Source organism: Macrotis lagotis, chromosome X (assembly GCF_037893015.1).
Source record: "Macrotis lagotis isolate mMagLag1 chromosome X, bilby.v1.9.chrom.fasta, whole genome shotgun sequence".
Classification (NCBI taxonomy): Eukaryota; Metazoa; Chordata; class Mammalia; order Peramelemorphia; family Peramelidae; genus Macrotis; species Macrotis lagotis.
Genome location: NC_133666.1, coordinates 533,404,440 through 533,429,276, shown reverse-complemented (window position 1 = coordinate 533,429,276; position 24,837 = coordinate 533,404,440). Strand labels below are relative to the sequence as shown.

Here is a 24,837-nt window from a genome sequence, read left to right as displayed (position 1 = left end):
GTTTTTTTATTTTAATTTTTTGCTTTTGCTTTTGACTATTGCTCTAGCTGTGCCTAGAATCTATGCAAGACTCTCCTCTGATTTTCCAGAAGTTTCTCCTGGGCTCCCCATATGCCTTTAAACAGCAGCAGAAGACTATAGCCATGTAGTTTGTCACTTCATAATCTCTAGCTCTCCCCACCCCCTATTGCTATTGGTGCCTCTTCTGTGAGCACGTGATTTTTCTCTTCCATAACGTAGAATATTCCCAAAATTGTGGCAAAGTGGAGACTGAGTGTTCTGCTCCTCCTGTGGCTGTATCTCCCTTCAAGGTCCATTGTGGTACTGACATCTTTTATACTGTCCACATAGATGAAATAACATTTTCTGAAAGGAAAAAAGGTTTCACTCTTCTGGGAAATGGCAGGTAAGAAAAACCAGCTTTTGCTTTTTTTTTTTTGGTTAAGGTTAAATATTAATCATTAGTACAATTCATCTGTCTCAACCTCTGCACTTAGTTGAGTGGCTTACAACTCTACCTTTTCAACTGTTTTTTTCTCTTAGTTTTGTACTCTGAACAGGAAACTCAAAACCATGAATGGAACAGCTTAACCTCAGTTGCCACAATTGCTGGACTATGGAGAAAACCTCACCCAATAGGCAAACCTTCTTATATCAAGCTTTTACAACAGATAGTTTAAAATTTGAAGGAACTTCAAAACAGCATGCAAGAGACAGGGTGGGAAAATGGAAGAGAAGCAGGCTCTGAGTCAGGAAACCTGGTTTTGTAGCATATTCTAGCTGTGCAACCCTGATGAGCAAGTCTCTTCACTTCTCATTGCTTTGGGCAACTCTCTAAAACTACAAAGTGATAACTGCATTGGTAGAGAGAATTTCCCCATCATGCTGGGAATTCCCTAAACCAATTAAATCAGCCAGTCAACAAGGATTTATTAAGTACTTATATGCTAGGCATGTGCTAAGAGCTTAGAATTACAAGAAAAGTAAAAAATGTGGTCTCTGTTCTCAAAGTACTCATATTTGAATAAGAGAGATGGGGGAAAAGAGTGAAAAAGAAAGAGAGAAAAAGTAGAAAGAGAGAGAAAAAGAAAAAGAAAGAAAGAAAAAGAAAGAAAGAAAGAAAGAAAGGCTTTGTCACTAGCTCTCTAGTTCTCTAGCTCTCCCCACCCCTTACTGCTAATGGTGCCTCTTCTGTGAGCACGTCATTTTCTCTTCCATAAAGTAGTATGTTCCAAAATTGTGGTAATCGAAGTGGAGACAGAGTGAGACAGATGGGAAAGGAAGGGGGAAGGGAAGGAGAAAGAGAAAGGAGGAGAGGAAGGAAGGAAGGAAGGAAGGAAGGAAGGAAGGAAGGAAGGAAGGAAGGAAGGAAGGAAGGAAGGAAGGAAGGAAGGAAGGAAGGAAGAGGAGAAAGGGAAGGTCAAGGTGAAGACTGACATCGCCCCAACCAATCGTTCAAAAAATATTTTATTCTCTTTACTTCACATGCCGGTGTATAAAAAATGTCATTACTCCATTACTCTCTCCATTAAATTGAGAGGGAGGGAGGGAGGGAGGGAGGGAGAGAGAGAGAGAGAGAGAAACTGTTGTACAAGGGATTTGGATTTTTATTTTGTTTTCCGACGCTCTGATCCAGGGAAACGCGTCCTCATCGTCTATGCGCATCAGGAGCCCAAGTCCATGAACGGATCCTTGAAGGATGCAGCGGTGGCTGAACTGAGCCGCCAGGGCTGCCAAGTCACCGTGTCTGACCTGTACGCGATGAACTTTGAGCCACGGGCCACCAGGAAAGATATTGAGGGTGAGTGGTGGGTTCAAGCCATAAACCTTTTACTATTTTGAAGATGCTTGTTTCCTTTCTCTCAAGAGATCCAACTATTTCAGTCTCAAATGACTGTAGAGTGAGAGCGGAAACAAGGGGCAACCGATTTTCTTTCTGGATATTTTAAATTCTTTTAAAAGTTCTAAGATTATCTTATACCACGAACAGCAGCTCCCCGAGGCTAAGGCTCTGCAAACCGTTTAATTACTGATATGGGGAAAGGATCAAGAAGGCTGACAGTCTAGTTCCTACAATCCTACCTTGTTCTCTAGAGGCAGCACCTCCATTCTACTGAATTTGGGAATGAGGGAGATATTCCCTAGGAAGGACCCAGGAGATTGCCCTTGGGAAATTACAATGCAAATTTCTCTTTATAAAAATATCAATAAATCAGGGCAGTTAGGTGGTACAGTGGATAGAGTACAGGCCCTGGAGTCAGGAGTATCTGAGTTCAAATCTGGCCTCAGACACTTAATAATGACCTAGCTGTGTGGTCTTGGGCAAGCCACTTCACACCATTTGCCTTGCAAAAACCTAAAAAAAAAAAAATCAAGAAATCAAGAAACACTTCTTAAGCACCTGATATATATATCAGGATTGTGCTAGGTGCTGGAAGTGCACAGACAAAAAAACCCTAAACTTGGAATGCCAGGTCTGGCACAAATAGTCCAGGTGTACATTTGGGGTGCATCCTCTGATCAGATAAATGGGCTTTGAATATAGGACTATCAATTTTGTGACCAGTCATATCTGACTCCTAGAGGAAAGTTATTAGTTCCCGATCTTTTAAAGCACATCTGTGACTTTCTTTAAGAGAATCATTAGAATCAGATTTATAATAAGAATAATTAAGCCTAGTGAATTTTTCCACAGGTCCTATAAGCAACTCAGAATTCTTCAATTACGCTATAGAAACACATGAGGCCTATAAGAAAGAATCTCTGTCCAGTGATATAGCTGCAGAGCAGAAGAAACTGCAAGAAGCTGATCTAGTAATATTTCAGGTAAGTTTTTCCTTTAACATGTTGAACTAGGGGAGGCTGGGTGACGTAGTGGATAAAGCGCGGCCTTGGAGTCAGGAGTGCCTGGGTTCAAATCCTGTCTCAGACACTTAGTAATTACCTAGCTGTGTGGCCTTGGGCAAGCCACTGAACCCCGGTTGCCTTGCAAAAACCTAAAAAAAAAAAATGTTGAACTGACTTCTCCCAGGAAGTAGTGTTTCTTAGAACTAGAAATCTCATTAACCCAGTCATCCCAGCTCATATCAAAGAATTGTTTAATGAGTTATGAGCTTTATTAGCTTAGCACAATACCCAGAACATAATAAATAATTAATAAATGCTTGTCAACTGACTGAGAAAGAGAATTGATGACTTCCTTATTATAAATTTGAATTTTGGTGTACCAAGCAAAATGCTAATAAAGTATTTTCTCTGCTTGGGGGCAGCTAGATGGCACAGTGGTCCTAGAGTCAGGAGGACCTGAGTTCAAATCTGTCCTCAGACACTAATTACCTAGCTATGTGATATTGAGCAAGTCACTTAACCCCATTGCCTTGTCAAAAAAAAAAAATAAAAGTTAAAAAAAATTTTTAAATGAAGTACTCTGTTCATTGATCCAAGAAATGGTCCATAGACCTTCCTTTCATCTTATAGGTCCCCTAGAAGGCAACAGCTATTAGTTACATTCAAGAAATTATCCAGACAGTTCAGGTTGAAAAAATGCTTTCACCTAAATTAGTCAGACTATGGAAGCAAAAGTCTTCCTTTGTTCCACATTTCTGATTAATTGACTCAACTCTTCCTTTCACTTCAACACGTGTCCTTTTGTAGCCTACCTGATCTGAGGGTCATATGTATGTGTCTATCTCAGTTTATTATACTTCACTTTAATGAGGCTTTGCAGATATCATACTTTTGTTTTTCTTTATAAATTGAAGGTTTATGACAGTTCTACCTTAAGCAATTCCCTAGGTGCCATTTTTCCGACAGCAGATGCCCACAATTGTGTCTCTTTATCACATTTTGGTAATTTTTGCAATATTTCAAACTTTTTCATTATTAATATATCTACTATGATTATTTGTGATCAATGATCTTTGATATTGCTATTATAATTGTAAGGCCCATATATGATAAACAATTGATAAAAGTACAAATTCCAATGCAGCACCAATGTGCTGTCCCTGTCTCTCTCCCTCTCCTTGGGTAAAACAACATTATTGAAATTAGGCAAATTAATAACTCTAGAATGACTCCCAATTGTTCAAGTGAAAGAAAGAGTCAGTTCATGTGACAAACTTCACTGATGTCTTATTTTAAGAAATTAGCACAGCCACCTCAACCTTCTGCAGCCACCTTCCTGAACAGTCAACAGCCATCAGTTTCAAGGCAAGAGCTCCACCAGCAGAAAGACGACAACTTGCTAAAGGCTCAAGATGGTGCTTAGCATTTTTTTAGCAACAAAAATAATTTTTTAGGGTTTTGCAAGGCAGTGGGGTTAAATGACTTGCCCAAGGTCACACAGCTAGGCAATTATTAAGTATCTGAGGTTGGATTTGAACTCAGGTCCTCCTGACTCCAGGGCTGGTGTTCTATCCATTACACCACCTAGCTGCCCCAACAAAGTAATTTTTAATCAAGTTATATCCATTTTTTTAGACAATACTATTACACACTTAAAAAACTAAGAATTTAGAGTAAATCTAACTTTTAAGTGGGCAGGAGAAAGAGCATTGGTTCTGGAGTCAGGAAGACTTGAATTTACATAAGATCTGAGACACTAGTTTTGTGACCTTAACTTGACAGTTTCCCCATCTGTCGAATGACCTAGAGAACTAGAGAAGGAAATGACAAACCACTCAGAATATTTGCCAAGAAAACTCCAAATGAGGAACAAAGAGTTGGACATGACTGAACAACAATAGCAACTTTTATTCATCCTGGGAAACCAAGAAATTAGTGTGATTTGCTTTATTGTCATATTCTCTTTACTGAAGTGGTCTGGAACCGAAGCCACAGTATCTCCAAGGTATGCCTGTGTATCAGCTTCCCAGAATTCTAAACCAAGAATTCAACCTGATTTTAACCTATTTGAAATCAAGAGATGCTGATGTGATTGTAACCTTGATGGAAAAAGTCAGAAGCACTTCAATACTTTGCATACCTTGGCTATGGTGGAATGGGGCTACAATGACTTGGATCTGAAAAAATGTGGATGTGTTGCCCTCTTGTGGACATTATAGAGCTCTGTATCATTAATATCTAGCGTAGCTTTTGTTAGCATATAAAGGATCAGCCAAGTAGCTAATTTTCCCCCATTCTATACCAAGTGGAAATTTGACATATATATATATATATATATATATATATATATATATTAAAAAATAGAGCAAAAGACTAGGTGTGAGAACATAGTGGTAAGTTTATACCATTGCCTTAGCTTATGATTTATTTTGCTGAACTGCCTTTTTTCTCTCTTTTTTACTTTTTGTTATCTGGGATATTGAGAGTGAGAGGTAATAAAGATGCTTGGAAATGAAGGTAATGGAAAAATAAATATATCAGTAAAATTTTCATTTATGTCAATGCAAAACACAAATCTCCTTCCTTGTTAATATAATCTAACCTATGTACTACGTGAAAATGAAGTTTAGCTGCAATTAGGGCTTATGAGGTAAACATGTATCTGTAAACATGGACATAAAAGAGTCCTAAAAATAGTAAGAGGGTCAGGTAGTTGTTGAAGAGAATAGAGGACTGAGCTTGGAGTAGGAAGACTCATTTTCCTGAATTGAAATCTGGTGCCAGACTCCTACTAGCTGTGTGACCTTCAGCAAGTCACTTAACCCTGTTTGCCTCAGTTTCCTGTAAAATGAACTAGAGAAGGAAATGGCAAACCACTCCAGGATCTTTGCCAAGAAAACCCCAAATGAGGTCTGTGCCACTTAGCTGTTCCCATTGTTGTCTAGTTTTATTAAAAGGAAGCTTTTCCTGAAATTAGACCTAAATCTGCCTCTTTGTCATTTTTACCTACTTCTCTTAGTTCTCTACTTTCTGGGATGACATCAAAAAAGTTAATTACTTTATATAAGACAGCTATAATATTTGGCCTTAAGTGTTCTCTTTTCTAATTTAAATATTTCCAACTCCTTCATTGGATGGAAAGTTGAATAAGATGATCTCAAAAAAAGTGTCTGTGTGTCTGTGTGTGTGTCTTTTAATTCAAGAATTCTAAAATTAAACCAATGTCATTCCATCTACAAAATTTTTAAACAATATCTTTTTAGACAAAGAATATATTTGTGGAATGAATAAATTAACAAAGTTATGTATATTATGAGTTTTGTTGAAGTATTTTTTGGGGTTTTTTTTTGCAAGGCAATGGGATTAAGTGGCTTGCCCAAGGCCACACAGCTAGGTAATTATTAAGTGTCTGAGACCGGATTTGAACCCAGGTACTCCTGACTCCAGGGTTGGTGCTCTATATACTGTTGAAGTATTTTTAAATGATTAATATTTAGTTTTCTACTTCTAAAGAATTAATTTGGAAACATTAAATAGAATATATTTTCACATAATAAAATTATTTAAGAGGTATTTTGAATTAAAAAAAACTAGCTGTGGATAATGGGAGTGATTTTAAAAAATTCATATATATATATATATATATATATATTGTTCAGTTGGACCCAACTCTTTATGACTCTGGGGTTTTCTTGGCAAAGATACTAAAGCAGTTTGCCCTTTCCTTCTCGAGTTCATTTTATAGATGAAGAAAATGAGACAAACAGGGTTAAAAGTGACATGCCCTCTGAGGTACCACCTCACACCTCTCAGACTGGCCAATATAACCGGAAAGGACAATGATCAATGTTGGAAGGGACATGGGAAATCTGGGACACTATGCATTGTTGTTGGAGCTGTGAACTCATCCAGCCTTTCTGGAGAGCAATTTGGAATTACACCCAAAGGGCAACAAATGTGCAATACCACTACTGGGTCTATACCCTGAAGAGATTATGAAAAAGGGTAAAAACATCACTTGTACAAAAATATTCATAGCAGTCCTGTTTGTGGTAGCAAAGAATTGGAAATTAAGTGAATGTCCTTCAATTGGGGAAATGGCTTAACAAACTGTGGTATATGTATGTCATGGAACACTATTGTTCTATTAGAAACCAGGAGGCATGGGAATGCAGGGAAGCCTGGAAGGATTTGCATGAACTGATGCTGAGCAATATGAACAGAACCAGAAAAACAATTGTACACCCTAAAATTGTACACCAGCAACATCAGTGCAACAATCAGGGACAATTTGGAGCTATCTGTGATGGAGAGAAAGAACTGTGGAGTTTGAACAAAGACCAAGGAGTATTACCTTCAATTTAGGGGGAAAAAAACTATTATCTTATGTAATTTTGCTATCTCTTATACTTTATTTTTTTTCCTTAAGGATATGATTTCTCTCTCATCACATTCAACATGGAAACAATGTAAAGACTAACAGACTGCCTTCTGTGGGGAGTGGGGGAAGGGAAGCAAGAATAGGGGAAAAATTGTAAAACTCAAAATAAATAAAATTTTTCTTTAAAAAAAAAAAGTGACATGCCCAGAGTCACACAGCTAATGAGTGTCTGCGGACTGATCTGAACTTAGGACTGAGTTTTTCTGACTCCAGGTCCAGCTTTCTAACTACTGTGCTTCCTAGTTGCCTGTCATTCTTTAGAGAGATTAAAGTGTGTGTGTGTGTGTATGTGGGTTTTTTTAGGATTTTGCAAGGCAAATGGGGTTAAGTGGTTTTCCCAAGACCACACAGCTAGGTCATTATTAAGTGTCTGAGCCCAGATTTGAACCCAGGTACTCCTGACTCCAGGGCCGGTGCTTTATCCACTGCACCACCTAGCTGCCCCTAAAGAATATATTTTTGTACCAAGGTGAGGTGTTTACCTCTGAGGGTATTGTGACTGAAGGTCTTTCTGTTTTCTTTCTATAGTTTCCTTTGTATTGGTACAGCATGCCCGCCATCATGAAGGGCTGGATAGACAGAGTGTTCTGTCACGGATTTGCCTTTGAAGTCCCACAATACTTTGACAAAGGTTTCTTCCAGGTATGTGCTGTGGAATATGTTGGATTTAGCCTTTGAGATAGGAAGGTTTAATATAGTATGGACTTCTAAAACATTTCCTAAAACCAGCTTAGAATTTGAAAGTCTGCAGACTTCTTCCATCCTATTTGATTGTTTTTTTTTTCATTTAGAGATGAGAAATAATTTTGCTTTTTCTGTCATGATATGAGATATACCTTGCATCAAGATAAACTTACACATATTGAAATATTTCTTAAAGAGCAAGGATATTGACATGTTCAGAGCAATTAAGGATCCTACCTTTTTCTTATCTCCCTAAATTAATTAATAATAATAAAAATAAGATAATAGCTCACATTCAGCAGAGTATTTTAGAATTTTCAAGAAAGTAACATATATATTATCTCATTTGTCCTGAAAATACTTCTGTGGGATATCATCATTATCTCTATTTTACTGATGAGGAAATTGAAGTTCAGAGAGAATAAATGATCCATCCAGGGATACACAACTTGTATGTCTGAGGAAGGATATAAATCTAGATGTTTACTGATTCCCAAGTATAGTGTTTTATCCAATATACTATGCTGCCTCTCTAAGACATTCCTTTCCTCCATGATATCTATGCCACGATTCATAGTCTTTTCTCCCCAACTTGGTTTTTTTGGGGTTTTGGAGATTTTTTGTTTTTGTTTTTTTAGTTTTTTTTTTTGCAAGGCAATGGGGTTAAGTGGCTTGCCCAAGGCCACACAGCTAGGTAATTATTAAGTATCTGAGGCTAGATTTGAACTCAGGTCCTCCTGACTCCAGGGCTGGTGCTCTATTCACTGTGCCACCTAACCACCGCTGTTTTGGGGTTTTTTAATTTTCATTTATAACACCTGCTTTTCTGGTTCCTCCTTGATTCCAGTGTCCTCCAATTCTACTCCCCACCAGTTCTGCTCCACATCTGGGCAATAGTGACTTAGGACTTAGCACTCCTAAGAACTGTTCAAGCCCAATATGTTGATTTCTGAAGTTTCTCTTTATGACATAGAGAGAGAGGGAGACAGAGACAGAGAGAGAGAGAGAGAGAGACAGAGACAGAGAGAGAGACAGAGACAGAGACAGAGACAGAGACAGAGACAGAGACAGAGACAGAGACAGAGACAGAGAAAGAGAGAAAGGGAGCTAAACATGAACTTGCCCTTTCCCTCCAGGGATATGCAGTGATAGAGTGGCAGGTGAAGCAGAGCTGAGCCTCACCTATCACCTCTTCATCTCACATCCCTGGACACATCCTGGGCAACACACTACAACCACATTAATTTGTGCTTTTTCCCAGTGAAAATATACTTTTCTTTAGAATTTCCACTTTGCCTTTTTTTAAGGTGGTTGGGGAAGGGTAGACAGAAGAATCCCAAACTAATTGAAAGCTCAGGAGTTCATACACTTCCAATTTTAAATTTATAGTATTGTTTCTAACCAAAATTTATTTTTTTAAAATTGTAAATCTTTGTTTTCCTTAATTACAGAATAAATTAGCCCTCCTTTCATTCACTACTGCTGGGTCTGCTGAGAAGTATTTTAAAAGCGATATTGGTGGAGATATCAGATACATCTTATGGCCTCTACAGGTAAAACACAAATACTTGGTTAGTACCACATGTCATTGTCCCCCTACCTCATTTCATCTTCTGCTTTAAAGATCTGCAACCCAAAGATCAACTAGTATTTGGTGACAGCTCATTCAACAGTCAGGTCTGAAACTCCATACTCCCTAGTTGCAGAACTAGAATTGTGTCTTACACCCACTAGGTCACAGAATCACAGATTTTGAATGTTGCAAGACCCTTAAGGGGCCTTCTCTATAATATCACTGACCAGTACAGTTGAGAGGAAAGACCACTGACCCTGAGGTCAGAGAACCTGGGTTCAAATCCTGCCTTTGACATTACCTGAATTATCTCAGATAGGTCATTTGAGCCCCTGTGCCTCAGTTTCCCCATCTGTAAAAATAAAGTAATTGAATTAAATCACCTGTGAGGTGGCTTCCAGGCCTAGTTCTATGATCCATATCTATGGTATTATTGAATATGAAAATTAAAGGCCTCAAATGAGGGAGAATAACCAATCTTGTAAGAGAGGCCTTTTCCTCATTTAGATAGTTCAAATTATTCCAAAATCTAAATCTCCCTCTCTATAGTTTTTACACCTTGCTTTGAATTGTGCTCTATGGAACCAAGTGGCACATTTTTTTCTATTCCTCTTGCCTATGACAGTCTTTCAAGTATTAAAACTATCAGGTCCTCCTGGCCCCATAAAGCTTCCTTTCTCCAAGTTAAACATCCTTACTTCCTCCAAGCCTTTAAATTGTTTCCTTCCTTTGATTTTCTGCTGAATTGCCACTATTTTTGTAAATCTCCAGGAGTCTCTTCATCCCCACATTAGCTTTTATTTACTTCATCTGTGTATATTCTGTTTATACCAGTAGAGTGTAAACTCTCTGAGGCCAGGACTTGATTCCCTTAAATAAACATGCAGGATTCATCTTCTTGAGTTCAAACCTCACTTACTGTGTAACCCTGGGAAAGTCACTTCAGCCCATTTGCCTCAGTTTCTTCATTTGTAAAATGGACTGAAGAACAAAGGACAAACCATTCCAGTATCTTTGCCAAGAAACACCCCAAATGGGCTCACAAAGAGTTAGATCCTATTGAAAACAACCCACCACCAAAACATTCTCTAGTATCTTTGTCTGACAAAAATTCATCAATCATATCTGCCAAGTCTTCGAACCACCAAATTGATATCCTCCAAGCATAGGCCTGAGTAGGTTACCTTTCTGCTCACTGGCTCCCAATTTCCTGTAGTGTTAAAAAAAAAAAACTCCATTTAAATCCTTTCACATATGATTTCTCTCTCATCACATTCAACTTAGATCAATGTATACCATGGAAACAATGTAAAGACTAACTGACTGCCTTCTGTGGGGGGTGGGGGGAGGGAAGCAAGAATAGGGGGGAAATTGTAAAACTCAAAATAAATAAAATCTTTCTTTAAAAGAAAATCCCTTCACAGTCTGGTTTCATCCTATCTTTCCAGACTAATTTCGCATTGCTCTATCATATACTACATACCAAACAAATTGGCCTAACTGCTGTTCCCTGTAGGCAACATTCAATCTTCCACCTGTGAGAATTCTTCCTCCACTTCCCCTCTGTCTCTTGGAATTCCTATTTTCATTCAAGATCAATTCAAACCACCTCTTACAAGACGCCTTTCCTGATCTGCCCCTCTTGTTGCTGTTATTAGCCTCATCATCATTCAGTCTCTTCTTTGCAAAAACTTTTGGAGATTCCCTATTGCCTCTAGAATAAACTGCAAATCCCATGGGCTGACATTTAAAGATCTCCATAGTTTGACTACAACTCACCTTTCCAGTCTTATTTCACATTATTCTTCATAAATCTTATGTTCTATTCAAATTGGACAACTCATTCATCCAAGGCCATCCACATGTCTTCCATACATGAAAAATGCTCCTTCTTCATCTCTGACTTTCATGATCCTATTATTCCTTCAAGATCTAACTCAGATGGTAACCTGGTTTGTTGCCTTCCCTAATCTCCAGATGAAAATGTTCTTTATTCTTCAGTTCTTCCCAGAATATTTTTCTCTAGGTCTCCTGTTTTTCCCCCCACGTCATTTCTTGCCTTATGTCATACTTTGGTTGTATAGAGTATAATTTATCTGGTAAAATATAAATTCCTTGAAGGAAGTAACTTTTTTTTAAATGTACCTTTAATACCTATGCACAGAATCTAATGCAAGGTAGATGCTGAATTGTTTTTAATTAATCTTTCTCTAATCACTTAGGTACTTAAATTGGAACTTCGGTGTTCTATCTTGGGACCCATGATGGGGGGAGGGGTTCATTTAATTCAAGCAGGCAAGAGACCTCATTATAACATAATTGTATGGTCTCCAAGGAGAATTTAGAAATGAAACTCTTGTAATGTGGGTCACTGTGGATTACTGTTGTTATTTGTTTTCTTGTAGCTTCATCCTTTCTTAGCTTTTTGATTACAGATTTTTTTAAAGGGAAGACAGAGACCAAGTCTTCTGTGTTTTAAATTTCATCATTTCTGTTTACTTAATTACTTAAAACAGAGACTTATACAAAATGGGAATTCAATAAAGATTGATTACCTGACTTGGCAAAAGCTAAGGAGGGTATGATGCTTTGTATACTAGATAGCAAACACATTTATCTAATCCAATCTAATTTGACTCAACATCCATATTAAGCAGCCACTTTGTTGCTTTGATTTTTTGTTTGTTTTATTTTGCAAGGCAAATTGGGTTAAGTGGCTTGCCCAAGGCCACACAGCTAGGTAATTATTAAGTGTCTGAGACCAGATTTGAACCCAGGTACTCCTGACTCCAGGACCTGTGCTTTATCCACTACGCCACCTAACCGCCCCAAGCAGCCACTTTGTACAAAGGCTCCTAATTAGTTATTCTAGATCATTTATGGTCTTAGTTCTTTGGTTGTATTGAAGAGTAATGGGATAGAAGAATAGAAAATAAGTCAGTGATAGAAAAGTATTTTATTGTTCTGGACAGTTGTGAATCATGACAATAGGGAAAGAAAGAGATCATTTCCTTGAGTGAATGATCTGGTTCACCAATCTACCATATTTACATATTGATAAAATTTCAAAGACTCTGACTCTAGGTCTCTCTTTTTTCTTTTTCATTCATTCAACAAATATTTATTAAGTATCTTGAAAGAGGTTGAAATACTGTAAAGTGAGTGACAAAACTGCCTACATATATTATATATATGTATATATATATATATATATATATATAGAGAGAGAGAGAGAGAGAGAAATATAGATACATAGATACATAGATGATAGATAGATAGATAGGAAGGCAGTTTAGTGTAGCCAAAAGACCATTGACTTTTGAGTCAGAACACCTGGTTTTGACAGGGTGCTAGTGAATGGAGTGCCAGGTCAGGAGACAGGAAGATTCTTTAGGAAGACTATTGTATAAAGGATGGATTGGAGAGGAGAGGGATTGAAGTTAGGGAGATCAGTAGATACAAAGGCCAGAACTAGGATGGTAGCAGTGTGCAAGGAGAAAAGGGAATAGAGACAGAAGACTTAAACAACAAATATTTACTTACCTTATCTGATCCAGGGACAGTGTTAAGTACTGAGAATACAAAGAAAGGCAACCCCTGATTGCACATGAAACTGCATGTCTATAATGGGCAACTTGCTATTCCTTTTAACTATATAATAAAATTATCATGTAAATTTCTTTTTTCCTCCCCTCCCCCATCCTAAAAATGGCTATCATTACACATAAATATGTGTATGTATATTTATATAGCATAAAAATTCACACTATATATAATGTTTTACATATATGTAAAATTATTCTCTACATCTGTTTATCAGTTTTTTCTCTGGATGTAAATAGATTCTTCACATATTCTTTATAGTTAATATGAGTATTTATAATATCAAAATGATTTATTCACTCAAAAATTGTTCTAAAGATATTGCTGTTACTCTATAAATGTTCTTGGTTCTGTTCAGTTTGTTCTTCATTATTTCTTCTTTTTTTTTTAGAAGGTAATTGGGGTGAAGTGACTTGTCCAGGGTCAAACAGCTAGTAAGTGTCAAGAGTCTGAGGCCGGATTTAAACTCAGGTCCTCCCGACTCCAGGGTTGGTGCTCTCATTGTACAATTTAGTTGTCCTGTCCTTTATTATTTCTTCTGGAAAATAGAAAAAAAGGACAGAGCCTTGGAGAACACCTATACTTGGAGTATGATAAGAGCCAAGTGGAGTTAATCAGGGAAAACTTGATTGAGGAGGAGGTGAAGTAACAGATAAGAATTGTTAGAAAAAGATCAGCAGGGGCGGCTAGGTGGCATAGTGGATAAAGCACCGGCCTTGGAGTCAGGAGTACCTGGGTTCAAATCCGGTCTCAGACACTTAATAATTACCTAGCTGTGTGGTCTTGGGCAAGCCCTTAACCCCGTTTGCCTTGCAAAAACCTAGAAAAAGATCAGCAAAGGCAAATGGTCAGTTCAAAACAAAAGATATTAAAGTCAGTTGTACCTTCTCAGGGAGGCTTTCTCTGAAAGATGAAGAGTAGACATGTGTTTTCTCCTCAATCTGTTCTCTAATCTGTATAACTGACCAAACTTTAATTTCATAGGACCATAAGTCTAGAGTTCAAAGGAACCTCAAAAGCCCTTACCTCTCATTTTGAAAATGAGGAAACTGAGGGAAATTAAGTCCCTGACCTAAGTTCACATACTGTGAACTCAGCAGAATTTGAACATGAATCCTCTGATTCTGTGCCCTGACTACTGAACTACAATGGTGTATTTGGGTGCAGATCATTTTGGTAGGAAAGGTTGTAGATATCTGAATTAAAGGAATAGAATTTGTCTCAGTCTTCCTCTGATTAACAGTGTCCAGTATTCTTATTTTAATGAAAAATACATTTGTTTTCAGTGAATTGCTAGTTTTTAAAGATTTTGGTTTTATTAATTATTTTCGAAGTTATGTTTCCACTTTATTATGTCCTTTTGACTTTTTAGCTGAATATTAATGCAATGGGTACAATTTCTCATTCATTTCTTTCTCCCTTTCTGAACCTAGCATGGTATGTTACATTTCTGTGGTTTCAAAGTTCTTGCCCCACAAATCAATTTTGCTCCTGAATATGTATCAGAAGACAAAAGAAAGGAGATGGTGGTATCTTGGGCAAAGAGACTGACAACCATTTGGGATGAAAAGCCAATACACTGCATTCCTTCCTGGTACTTTGAATAATAACACTTTGCATTGCCTACAAGATTTCCTCTAATCTTTGGAAGCTGTGAGCAACTTCTCAGAATACAGGAGTATTTGTATACAGGATTTAGTGTTAAGAACCCAATAAACCTTATAACAAAATCAATCAAATGTATGTAATAATTTATATAATGAACTGCTTAAATGGGCATGGACAACAGTTAATATAAATTGTCTTAATTAATATTTTCATGTGGAGGCTAAGAAGTTCTGGGGTCAGTTTTTGTAGGAGAGGATAGAAGAACTGAATCTATAATGTTAGGTCTCTTCCCTTCTCCCACAGGAAATAACTGTTGCCCCAAGTCCCAGGTAGGGAAAGTCAGGACTAAAACTTTAGCTCCAGGAGGATCAAGGAATTAAAGTCATAGTATGGGGGAAAAAAAGATCTACACTTTTCCCTTCATCAATACTATGAGTTATTCAGACAGTATAGGAAAAAGTTACACCTGTAGCAACTACAAGTTCATTTTCCTTCTAGGAGATTCTAGCTCTTCAATGTAGTATCACATTGACTAAATTCAGCTTTCCTGTCAGTTTGGAAAAAGACTGGCTCCAAGATTCTGGTTATGTCAATCTAAGAATTTGTTCTATGAGCCATAGATATAGCAGGACCACTGGCCTTGAGCTTTCCTGTCATAGTCACAAATTTAACTAAAAATTTATGTGTGTGTATCTTTTCATGCTTTTTCAATCTTCCCCTTCCATCAGACACCTAGGTTATCTACTACAACTGGGTCATCTTGACTTTTGTTTTGCCACTGGACTTCACTGGCTCTGGAAGAGAGAGTGGGACAGAACTTTGTCTGACTCTGCCTCACTTCAATCTAGTTCATTCAAGATCCACCCCATCGATGTCTTTGGTCTTCTTAGAAAACAAAGGACAGATAACAATAATTTTTTCATGTATAAGCAGCAGAGATCTACAATAGCTATGAATCATAGTTTCATATATGTACAAAATTATGGTCACAGGCACTTTTAATATGTACAACATTTTGAAACAAAGCTGCTATATACTATACTGTCCTGTCTTAAACTATGCTGTACTCTTACTATTTGCTCCTTTTTGACATTTTTCCAGCTTGTCATCTCCATATGTAAATACACAGATAAGGTAAAACATAACATTTCTGGACTTTTATGAAATGTATCACAACCTAGAGGAATATCAATTCTATTTTAGATATGGTGGTGAATTTCCTGTATTAATAAGTAATGTAGGTAATAGGATATATAGAATAGCTAAATAAAAAAATCTAAGATATCAATAATCATTTCTTAAGAAAGAAGTTTTTAAAGAGATCTTGAGAGAGACAAAATCCTAACAAGATTAAAGTTTTAGAGCTTTAAACACCGTTAGAAGTTACTTTAATCCAACCGCATTTAATTTTACAGATGAAGAAACTGAGCCCACAGAGAATGCCACTTTCTCATTTGCCCAAAGTCACAAGGGTTCAAAGTAACTACATCAGGATTTAAATCTAGTTGTTTTTTTTTTACTTAAAAGAGAATGAGCTTGTCATTGCCCCACATGGCCCTCTGAAAAAAGTTGGAGCCTCTTACATCAGTTATCATGTATTAGGTGGTCAGTGTGTATTGGACTTAAAACAAGATCATGGGGAAAAATGTGGGAGAAATAGGAAACCACCACCCATACTTTTAAAGAACAATGGGTAGGTGATGGAGGCTAGGGAAGGGACTAGGACATCTTGGCACTGTCTGACCATGTCATCCACACACACATTATCAACAAGATCAGGATGCTAGATATGGATGCTGTTAGTTGGGCAGAAATGCTCCAGCATCTTCTTTTCTGACTCAATCTCAAAGGAATTTTGTCTTGCTCTTGGGATTGGAGGAAAAATTCACTTTGACTTACAAGCTTGTCTCTCTCATCTTTGGACTTGGGGAAAAGAAGTCAAGGAGAGGCCCCAGGAACCAGAAAAACAGAAGGAGAGGAACTGCCACAGTGAGGTATGGAAGCAGAAACTCTGAAGCCAGACGAGTGTGGAAGAATCATTAAGAAAGCTTTCTGCTCATACTGTGCTTCTAAAAGTCATTTAAATTGGCAACTGAGACCAATGGTCATTTTTTTTTCCTTCTCTTTCCTTCCCTCTCCTAAGAGAACAAGTGCTCTCTTTGGTGTTTCCCTGATATCTTGAGAGAAATTATTCTTTTTTTTTTTGCAAGGCAGTGGAGTTAAGTGGCTTGCCCAAGGCCACACAGCTAGGTAATTATTAAGTATCTGAGGCTGCATTTGAACTCAGGCCCTCCTGACTCCAGGGCTGGTGCTCTATCCACTGCACCACCTAGTTGCCCCAATTATTCTTTTTCTAACAAGTTTGTTTACTCTTTTGTGGTCAAAAATTTTCTTTGCCTTCTTAGGCAAGTAAATCTGATAAAACTGTCAATGAACTGCTAAACAACATGTGCTATTTCTTTGAATGCATCATTGAGATAGGCAATTTGGGAATAGCAGGAAGAGAATCTAAAACTCCATTTTCCAGAGTGAGATTTCTGATTCAAGGCTCATAATTAATGAAAAGAGTTCTCAATTCATTGTCTTATTTCATCATCTTCCTAAAGCAGGAGGAACATATGAACCTCTCTGGAAATGAGTCAGCAACAATAGCTGGATAACAAGAAATTACTCCGCTTTTCTGTTAAAAGGAAAACACTTCCCAATAGAATAAAAGCCATTGAGATAAACAAAAAACAGTTATATCCTCTGAAGAGGGCAACTAGGTGATGTAGTGAATAGAATGCTGAGCCTGGAGTCAGGAAGATGAGTCTTCCTGAATTCAGATCTGGCCTCAGATATTTACTAGCTGTGTATTTCTGGACAAATCACTTAAACTTGTTTGCCTCAGTTTCCTCATCTGTAAAATGAGATGGAAAAGAAAATGACAAATCACTCCAGTATCTTTGCCAACAAAAAAAAAATAGGGCATGAAGAGATGGACATGACTTAAATGACTGAACAACAATAACAAAATTCTATGGGGAGAAGTAGCCTATCCCACAGAAAAAGAAAGGGACTACTAATGCAGTCACATACAGTAAGCCAGCACTGTTTTACACACACAGACACACACACATATTCTACTTCCCAGAGGAGAAGAAACAATCTTACGCAGTATTATAGGAGAAAGAACAATAGATTTGGAGTCAAAGGTTCTAGTTTTGAATCCCAATCCAACTGCTTACTTACATGACCTTTATCTCTTTGGCCTCAGTTTCCTCCTCTCTAAAATGAGAAGGTTGGGTTGAATGCTCTTTGAGTTCTTTTCCAAATCTAGTTTTATCATTCTATGAGGAGCAAAAGAAAACCAAGATAGTTATCCAGACTGGATAGAAATAGAAGCAAAAAAAAAAAAAATGAAATAATGTGAACAAATAGGAAGGAACGGAAATGTTCAATTGAAAGCACTTTGCCAGAGGGTCCACAAAGAGGAGACTGAATAATAAGAAAAAAAGAGATTTACTCAAAGAAATAAACTGGGTTTTAAAAAGCTGATTAGAGAATATTTAGACTTGGGAGTAGGTGGTGGAAAGATAGGTGGGAGACTCAATGGTACTTTCCCTAATTCACCTTTTTTTAGTAACTTATAATAACATCAAAAGCCTCTGCCTCTGGAGACCCACCTGGGTGGAAGAAACTGGTGAGTGCATATAAATTAACTTAGCTTAGCTAATTTTTTTTCCAGGCAGCTTTTAGTGGTTCCTCTTAGTACTTGGGTCTTGGAACAATTTTTCTCCCAATGCATTGCAGCTGTTGATGAGACTGATCTGAGATTAAACAAATGATAACCAGCACTTGTAAAGCATAATAAGAAGAGGAACAAAGACCAAAAACCCCCAAAACCTCTGTGTTTAGATTCTACAAGTTCATCCTTCTAAACATCCCCATGACTTTTTCTCCTGACAGCATTTTTAGAACTTATGTAAGAACAGAGCTCATAGGTAGCATCTCTTTCAATTTGAAATCTAGTTCTTGGATTTTAATCTATAAACATTTGTTAAGAATATACATTGCTCCAAGCACTCTGCTAAACCCCAGAGAAGCAAATAGAAGCAAAAAAAAGGCAGTCCCTGCCTTCAAAGGACTTCCATTCTAACAAGATAAGATAATTAAAGAGTGCTGAAAATATGAGGAAAACACAAAGAACTAGGAGAGAAATGGAAGGTTGGCCACTTCATGAAAACAGTTTTCTGGAAGGAATTCACCAATGAGAAAAGGTGTCACAGGGGCTGAAGGTTGTTCTAGGGAGGGGAGACAGCTGAAACAAGATGATGAATTGGGAGAGTCAAAAGCAGAGCTAGCAAAGGAGGAAAGGATGACTAGCTTATGGCCTTGGATTTTAGAACAGTCAGTTGAAGGACTACATTTCCCCTCTCATACTCACAACTTCTGATGATGCTAGTGTTGAGTGTTCATGCAAAGTCATTAGTCACACAGATGTGGGAAAATGGATAAGGAAATGAAATGAATATTGAAACCCTAAGCTTCCTAAATGAGGCAACATTTCCAATTATGTTTTAAAAATGCAGTCTTCTATGAATGGAGTCATAAATGCTTTTCAGTAACTAAGCTTAACAAATATTCAGCTATAAGCAGAATCAAAAAGATGAAAAATGAGCAGGGAAAAGAAACACAATTTGAATCAGGAGCAGGGATCACAGTATATCTTCTTATACCATCCTACACTACAAGCACCTGTTACTAAGGAATTTCCTATTCATGAAAGGTACAGACCTTTTAAAGAAAAAGGACTTCTATCTGAAGGGTAAAAGCATATCAAAAGCTCTCCTCCTCCCTCTCAACTTCTGACAGTTCTTCAGAACAGAATAAGAAAAGTCTGTAGGCATTATGTCTGCTGCTAAACAAGGACTGTTGCTCTTGTTTTTCAGTCATGCCCAACTATTCATGATCCTAATTGAATTTTTCTTTGGTAAAGAGTCTGGAATAGTTTGCCATTTCCTACTCTAACTCATTTTACAGATGAGTAAACTGAGGTAAACAGGGTTAAGTGAGTAGTCCAGGATCACAACTAGTGCCTGAAGACATATTTGAATTCAGGAAGATGAATCTCCTTATTCTAAGCCCAATGCTCTATCCACAGTGTCACTTAGCTACCAAAATCAGGTTATTAGTAAACTCTAGTTTGAATCTTGGTTCATTCTTTTACTACCTGGCTGACCTTGGAGAAGTAACTTAGTTTTCCTGGGCCTTAGTTTTCTCATCTGTAAAATGAGGGGAGTGGACTAGATCTTTCTGAGGTTTGTTCTGGTTCTAAATCTGTGATCTAAGACTTCACAAATTTATCCAAGATCTGGGAAAAGCTAAGTGGAAGAAGGAAAGGGAAAATACATTGTAGAAGTTGCTTACCATAATATCCTTAGGCTAAAAATGAAATAACAAAAAGATAATTATATCCATGAATTGTAAAATTCAAAACCTTACAAAAATGTTGAATAGAAATTACTATAGTATATCATTGGAAGACAAATAAAATATTTATGTAATAAAAAATTTGGGGGGTGGCTAGGTGGCACAGTGGATAAAAGTTCAGCCCTGAAGTCAGGAGTACCTGGGTTCAAATCCGGTCTCAGACACTTAATAATTACCTAGCTGTGTGGCCTTGGGCAAGCCACTTAACTCCATTTGCCTTGCAAAAATCTAAAAAAAAAATTTAAATAGCCAATCAGTAAACAAAACTGCCAGTCAAGCAGATCAGAACTTTAAAAAAAAGTTCGGAAAAGAAAAATAGAACCCTTTTCTCCTCCAAAAATAACACTATTTTCAGGAAAATCTATCCTGTGGCCCCAAATCATAGGTTTGTGGAAAAGAAAAAGAACTAATTTGAAAAGGGAGATTGAAGAGGAAAGTTGACCAATAAAAACACAGAGACAAAGAATCATAAAACTGAATTAAGTAACCAATGAGATTTCATATAATAGACATAGCTCTACATTATGATGCTCTCATATGTTATAATATTTACTTCGAATCCCTATTGATAAGAATCCCACTTAGGCTGGAGAGGGAATATTTACCATAGGATTATTCTCTTCTCATCCAAGATGTCTCTTGTCTTGTGATTTTGTTGACTCAGGTGAAGGAATTTACTGGTACTATTACAAAGCCAACCAAGTAGTATTGACACAGGCCAAGTCAACATTCAGATATAGGAGACAGGTCTTGACATGGCAGTTTGACATTTTTACACATAGAGGCAACATTCAGATTTTAACTATTAGTTGGAGGCAGAAAAACCAATTTTTTAATTAGAAATATAGAATAAGACAGACATTTCCTCATTTTGATCAAAGATACTCTCTAGTGTCATTTGTAGATCAATCAGATAACGATTTAAGGAAGTACTGGGTATATTGGAAGGAGAATGACATATCTTAGAGATCTAGGTTTTGTCAAAAGATATGAGCAGGCAAGGTGAGGTCCACACAGTACATAAAAGCGGGTGATACAGTTACAAAAGTCAAAAGACAAATTACAGAGATACAAATCGGGGGGGATGGTCCCCTTTGTTGATATAGACCATTAGAATAAGAAGCTTAAAACAACAGAGAAATTCAGGTCTATTTCTTCTGGTGTCATCTGATGCAGTTATATGGCTTTGGATGCTCTTTTGGAGATTTCTCTTAAAATGTGTTACTTGTAGAAATTTTCCTTTCTGATAAAAAAAATTCTTAACAGAACATTTTAAAATAAGTCAAAAATCTATTATTTCCATTACTACAAAATAAAATTCAAGAATCCCTTAGATTATGATGATTTCCAATTTGATTTGAGAATTGCCTTGTCGATATTCACAGAAAATTCAGTAACAAAGATTAGTTGGCATTATTATTGTTTTTATTATTCCCCCATTTGGAGGATGCTATTCCACTTAACAAAAAAATCTTCTATAACAATGAAGATTCCATATTAGAAACCAGGAGGCATGGGAATTCAAAGAAGCCTGGAAGGATTTACATGAACTGATGCTGAGCAAGATGAGCAGAACCAGAAGAACATTATACACCCTAACAGCAACATGGGGGTGATAATCAATCTTAATGGATTTGTTTATTCCATCAGTGCAACAATCAGGCACAATTTTGGGATATCTGCAATGGAGAATACCATCTGTATCCAGAGAAAGAATTGTGGCATTTAAAAAAAGACCAAAGACTATTATCTTTAATTAAAAAAAAAAAACAACACCATTATCTTATTATGTAAAAAAAAACCTGTTGTCTTATTATGTAATTTTGCTATCTCTTATACTTTATTTTTCTTCCTTAAGGATATGATTTCTCTCTCAACACATTCAACTGAGATCAATGTATACCATGGGAACAATGTAAAGACTAACAGAATGCCTTCTGTGGGGGGTGGGAGAGGGAAGCAAGAATGGGGGGAAATTGTAAAACTCAAAATAAATAAAATCTTTCTTAAAAAAATAAAATAATTAAATTAAATAATTTTTTAAAAAGAATATAATTTATTTCTCATCAATTTTTAGATCAATGTATACCATGGAAACAATGTAAAGACTAGCAGACTGTCTTCTGTGGGGGGTGGGGGGTGGGGGGAGGTAAGTGAGATTAGGGGAAAAACTGTAAAATTCAAAATAAATAAATGACTTTAAAAAAATGAGGATCCCACTACAAATATGATGCCAAAACCACACACACATACACACGCACACACACACACACACACACACACACACACTGGACTGGCTGACTATTAGAATATAGATAAATGTAGGTCAATTTCTAAATCTAATTTTAATATTGATCACCTGATATGATTACAATAATTTACCATAAAGAATAGGGAGATAAAAGGACATGTTCCCTTATGTATTTAGATGCCTATTCCAGGTAGAGATCATGTGGGTAGCCAAATGCCTTAAACCAGACTTTAAGTCTGCCAGATAAGATATTTTCCAAATGACATATTTTGGGAAACAGAGTCAGAAAGAGTCCAATCTCAGAACTTTTTGGAAATTGCTCTTTTGAATCTTATCCCAGTGAGACTTTGACTTCCAGTGAAACCCATCAGGTTTTCTGGCTTCTATAGACTATGACCCACCAGCATTTCTTTGATACCTGGATTTCAAACTCAAGATAGAAGGCCAATATTCAGTCCCATGAAATCTTAAATAGTACTTTCCTACAATCAGATGGAGCTTCAACTCTAAACTTTATAGTCTAAAAGATCAGAAAATGCCACATAATGGTTATAATTTTGAAGTGGTAACAATATAACAAAACATCATAGAAAAATCACAAAATTTTATCCATGTTGCACAGATGATTTTACAATAAAAGATTTGGGAAAAATATAAAATGTAGAAAAAAATTGTTATAAATTGTATAAAAATAAATTTCTCTGTTAATATGTTCAAATATTATCTATATTCAATTCTGCATTAAATAATATTATCTATTTTCAATTCTCTATTAATATGCTCACTTATTATCTATGTTCAATTGCTTCCAGAATCCTTTTAATAGCTGATGCTTATCCACTTGCATATATTTCTATGAATGTTACAATTGTAATATCTAAATATCACTGCAGAAAATGAGAGAAAAGAGAAAAAATGAGTAATAAAAAAATTTAAAGTACAGTAATCACATATATACATACATATATATATATATATGGTTGAGAACATCATCTATAATAATATACTTGATTGTCAAACCAAATCTTATACCATTTCCCCCTTTTTTGAGTCAAATGGGGCACATAAAGTCACTTGCAGACCAAAGAAAGAAAAAAGGTCTTTTCGAAATTTTCTATTTCTTCAGAGGGAGGAAATAATCTCTTTAAAATATCCTCATTTGACCAGGGGCACTCATTTCTACTATTTTGATGGGATATTGACTACAGATGTCATTATCTTATTCACCATGGTAATACAACATTTTTATTTCATAAGTTTATTAACTTCTACCCAAATATACTTATATCAGTCTTAAAAAGAAAATGAGATTTCTCAGGAACTTAATCTTATACAAGATAATTTCAAAACACTAGTATAATTCTTACTTATACCATAGAATGGCAACAAATTTAAATCAAAGTAGCAAAAACTTTTCTACTTGCAAACTTAATATGTTCAATATTAATCCAATCACTGTTTCACAAATAATAATCTTGAAAAAATAGATATCACATTATTACAATAAATTAGCTTACAGATTTGAAAATTTAGTAGACTTGATATGAATCACATAAAAAACTTTCATGAAGCAGTATTTTCCTGAGTTTTAAAAAAAACAGCAATAAGTATTCCTCATGTTAAAAAGAGCAATGTATTAATTATGAACTTGTAAAGTGATAGACATATCTCTCATTAAATCTTTTTTTTTTTAGGTTTTTGCAAGGCAAATGGGGTTAAGTGGCTTGCCCAAGGCCTCACAGCTAGGTAATTATTAAGTGTCTGAGACCAGATTTGAACCCAGGTACTCCTGACTCCAGGACCGGTGCTTTATCCACTAGGCCACCTAGCTGCCCCTCATTAAATCTTAAAGCAAAAATAAATCTTAAAATTGGAATTTACCAAATCTAAATTGTATAAAAATTTATATTAAGGCATCATAAAATAATTTCACAAAGTTTTTCACATGCAAAACATCCCAATTATCACAGAACTTCTAAGTATACCTTCCTTGAACTCTAGGGTATTTATAAAAGAAAGAGTCTCTTGGTTTAAGATAGGGAGAATATATCTAACTAAATTACTCTTATCACTAACTGACAAAATTACCAAGGAATTAAGATTAACTCAAATTCAGTTTTTCTTTGGTCATATAATAGATGGTTTATTTGAATAGCACTGAAAAATTTGTTATCTTCCCCCCTTAATTTATACAAAATATATTCCGAGATAGAATCTGTTTGACAATTTAAATTATACAATTACTCCCATTCTGTGCAAGGATTTTGTTAGGATTTTACATTACTGATACTTTTGCAAACAGGATTAGACTTTCAATTCTATTCCTCCTGAAGAACCCTCAAAGTGATCCCCAAGAAC

At 36.3% G+C, this 24,837-nt stretch overlaps 1 protein-coding gene across 1 annotated transcript; it reads left to right on the top strand.

Moving 5' to 3' along the window:
• The first annotated feature begins 244 nt into the window (after positions 1-244).
• On the top strand, positions 245-22,197 carry LOC141496827 (ribosyldihydronicotinamide dehydrogenase [quinone]-like). The gene is made up of 6 exons (XM_074199416.1): positions 245-406; positions 1,637-1,801; positions 2,696-2,826; positions 7,817-7,930; positions 9,424-9,525; positions 14,582-22,197. The coding sequence occupies exons 1-6, from the start codon at positions 400-402 to the stop codon at positions 14,753-14,755; spliced, it is 693 nt and encodes a 230-aa protein (XP_074055517.1). The 5' UTR covers positions 245-399; the 3' UTR covers positions 14,756-22,197.
• The last annotated feature ends 2,640 nt before the right edge of the window (positions 22,198-24,837 follow it).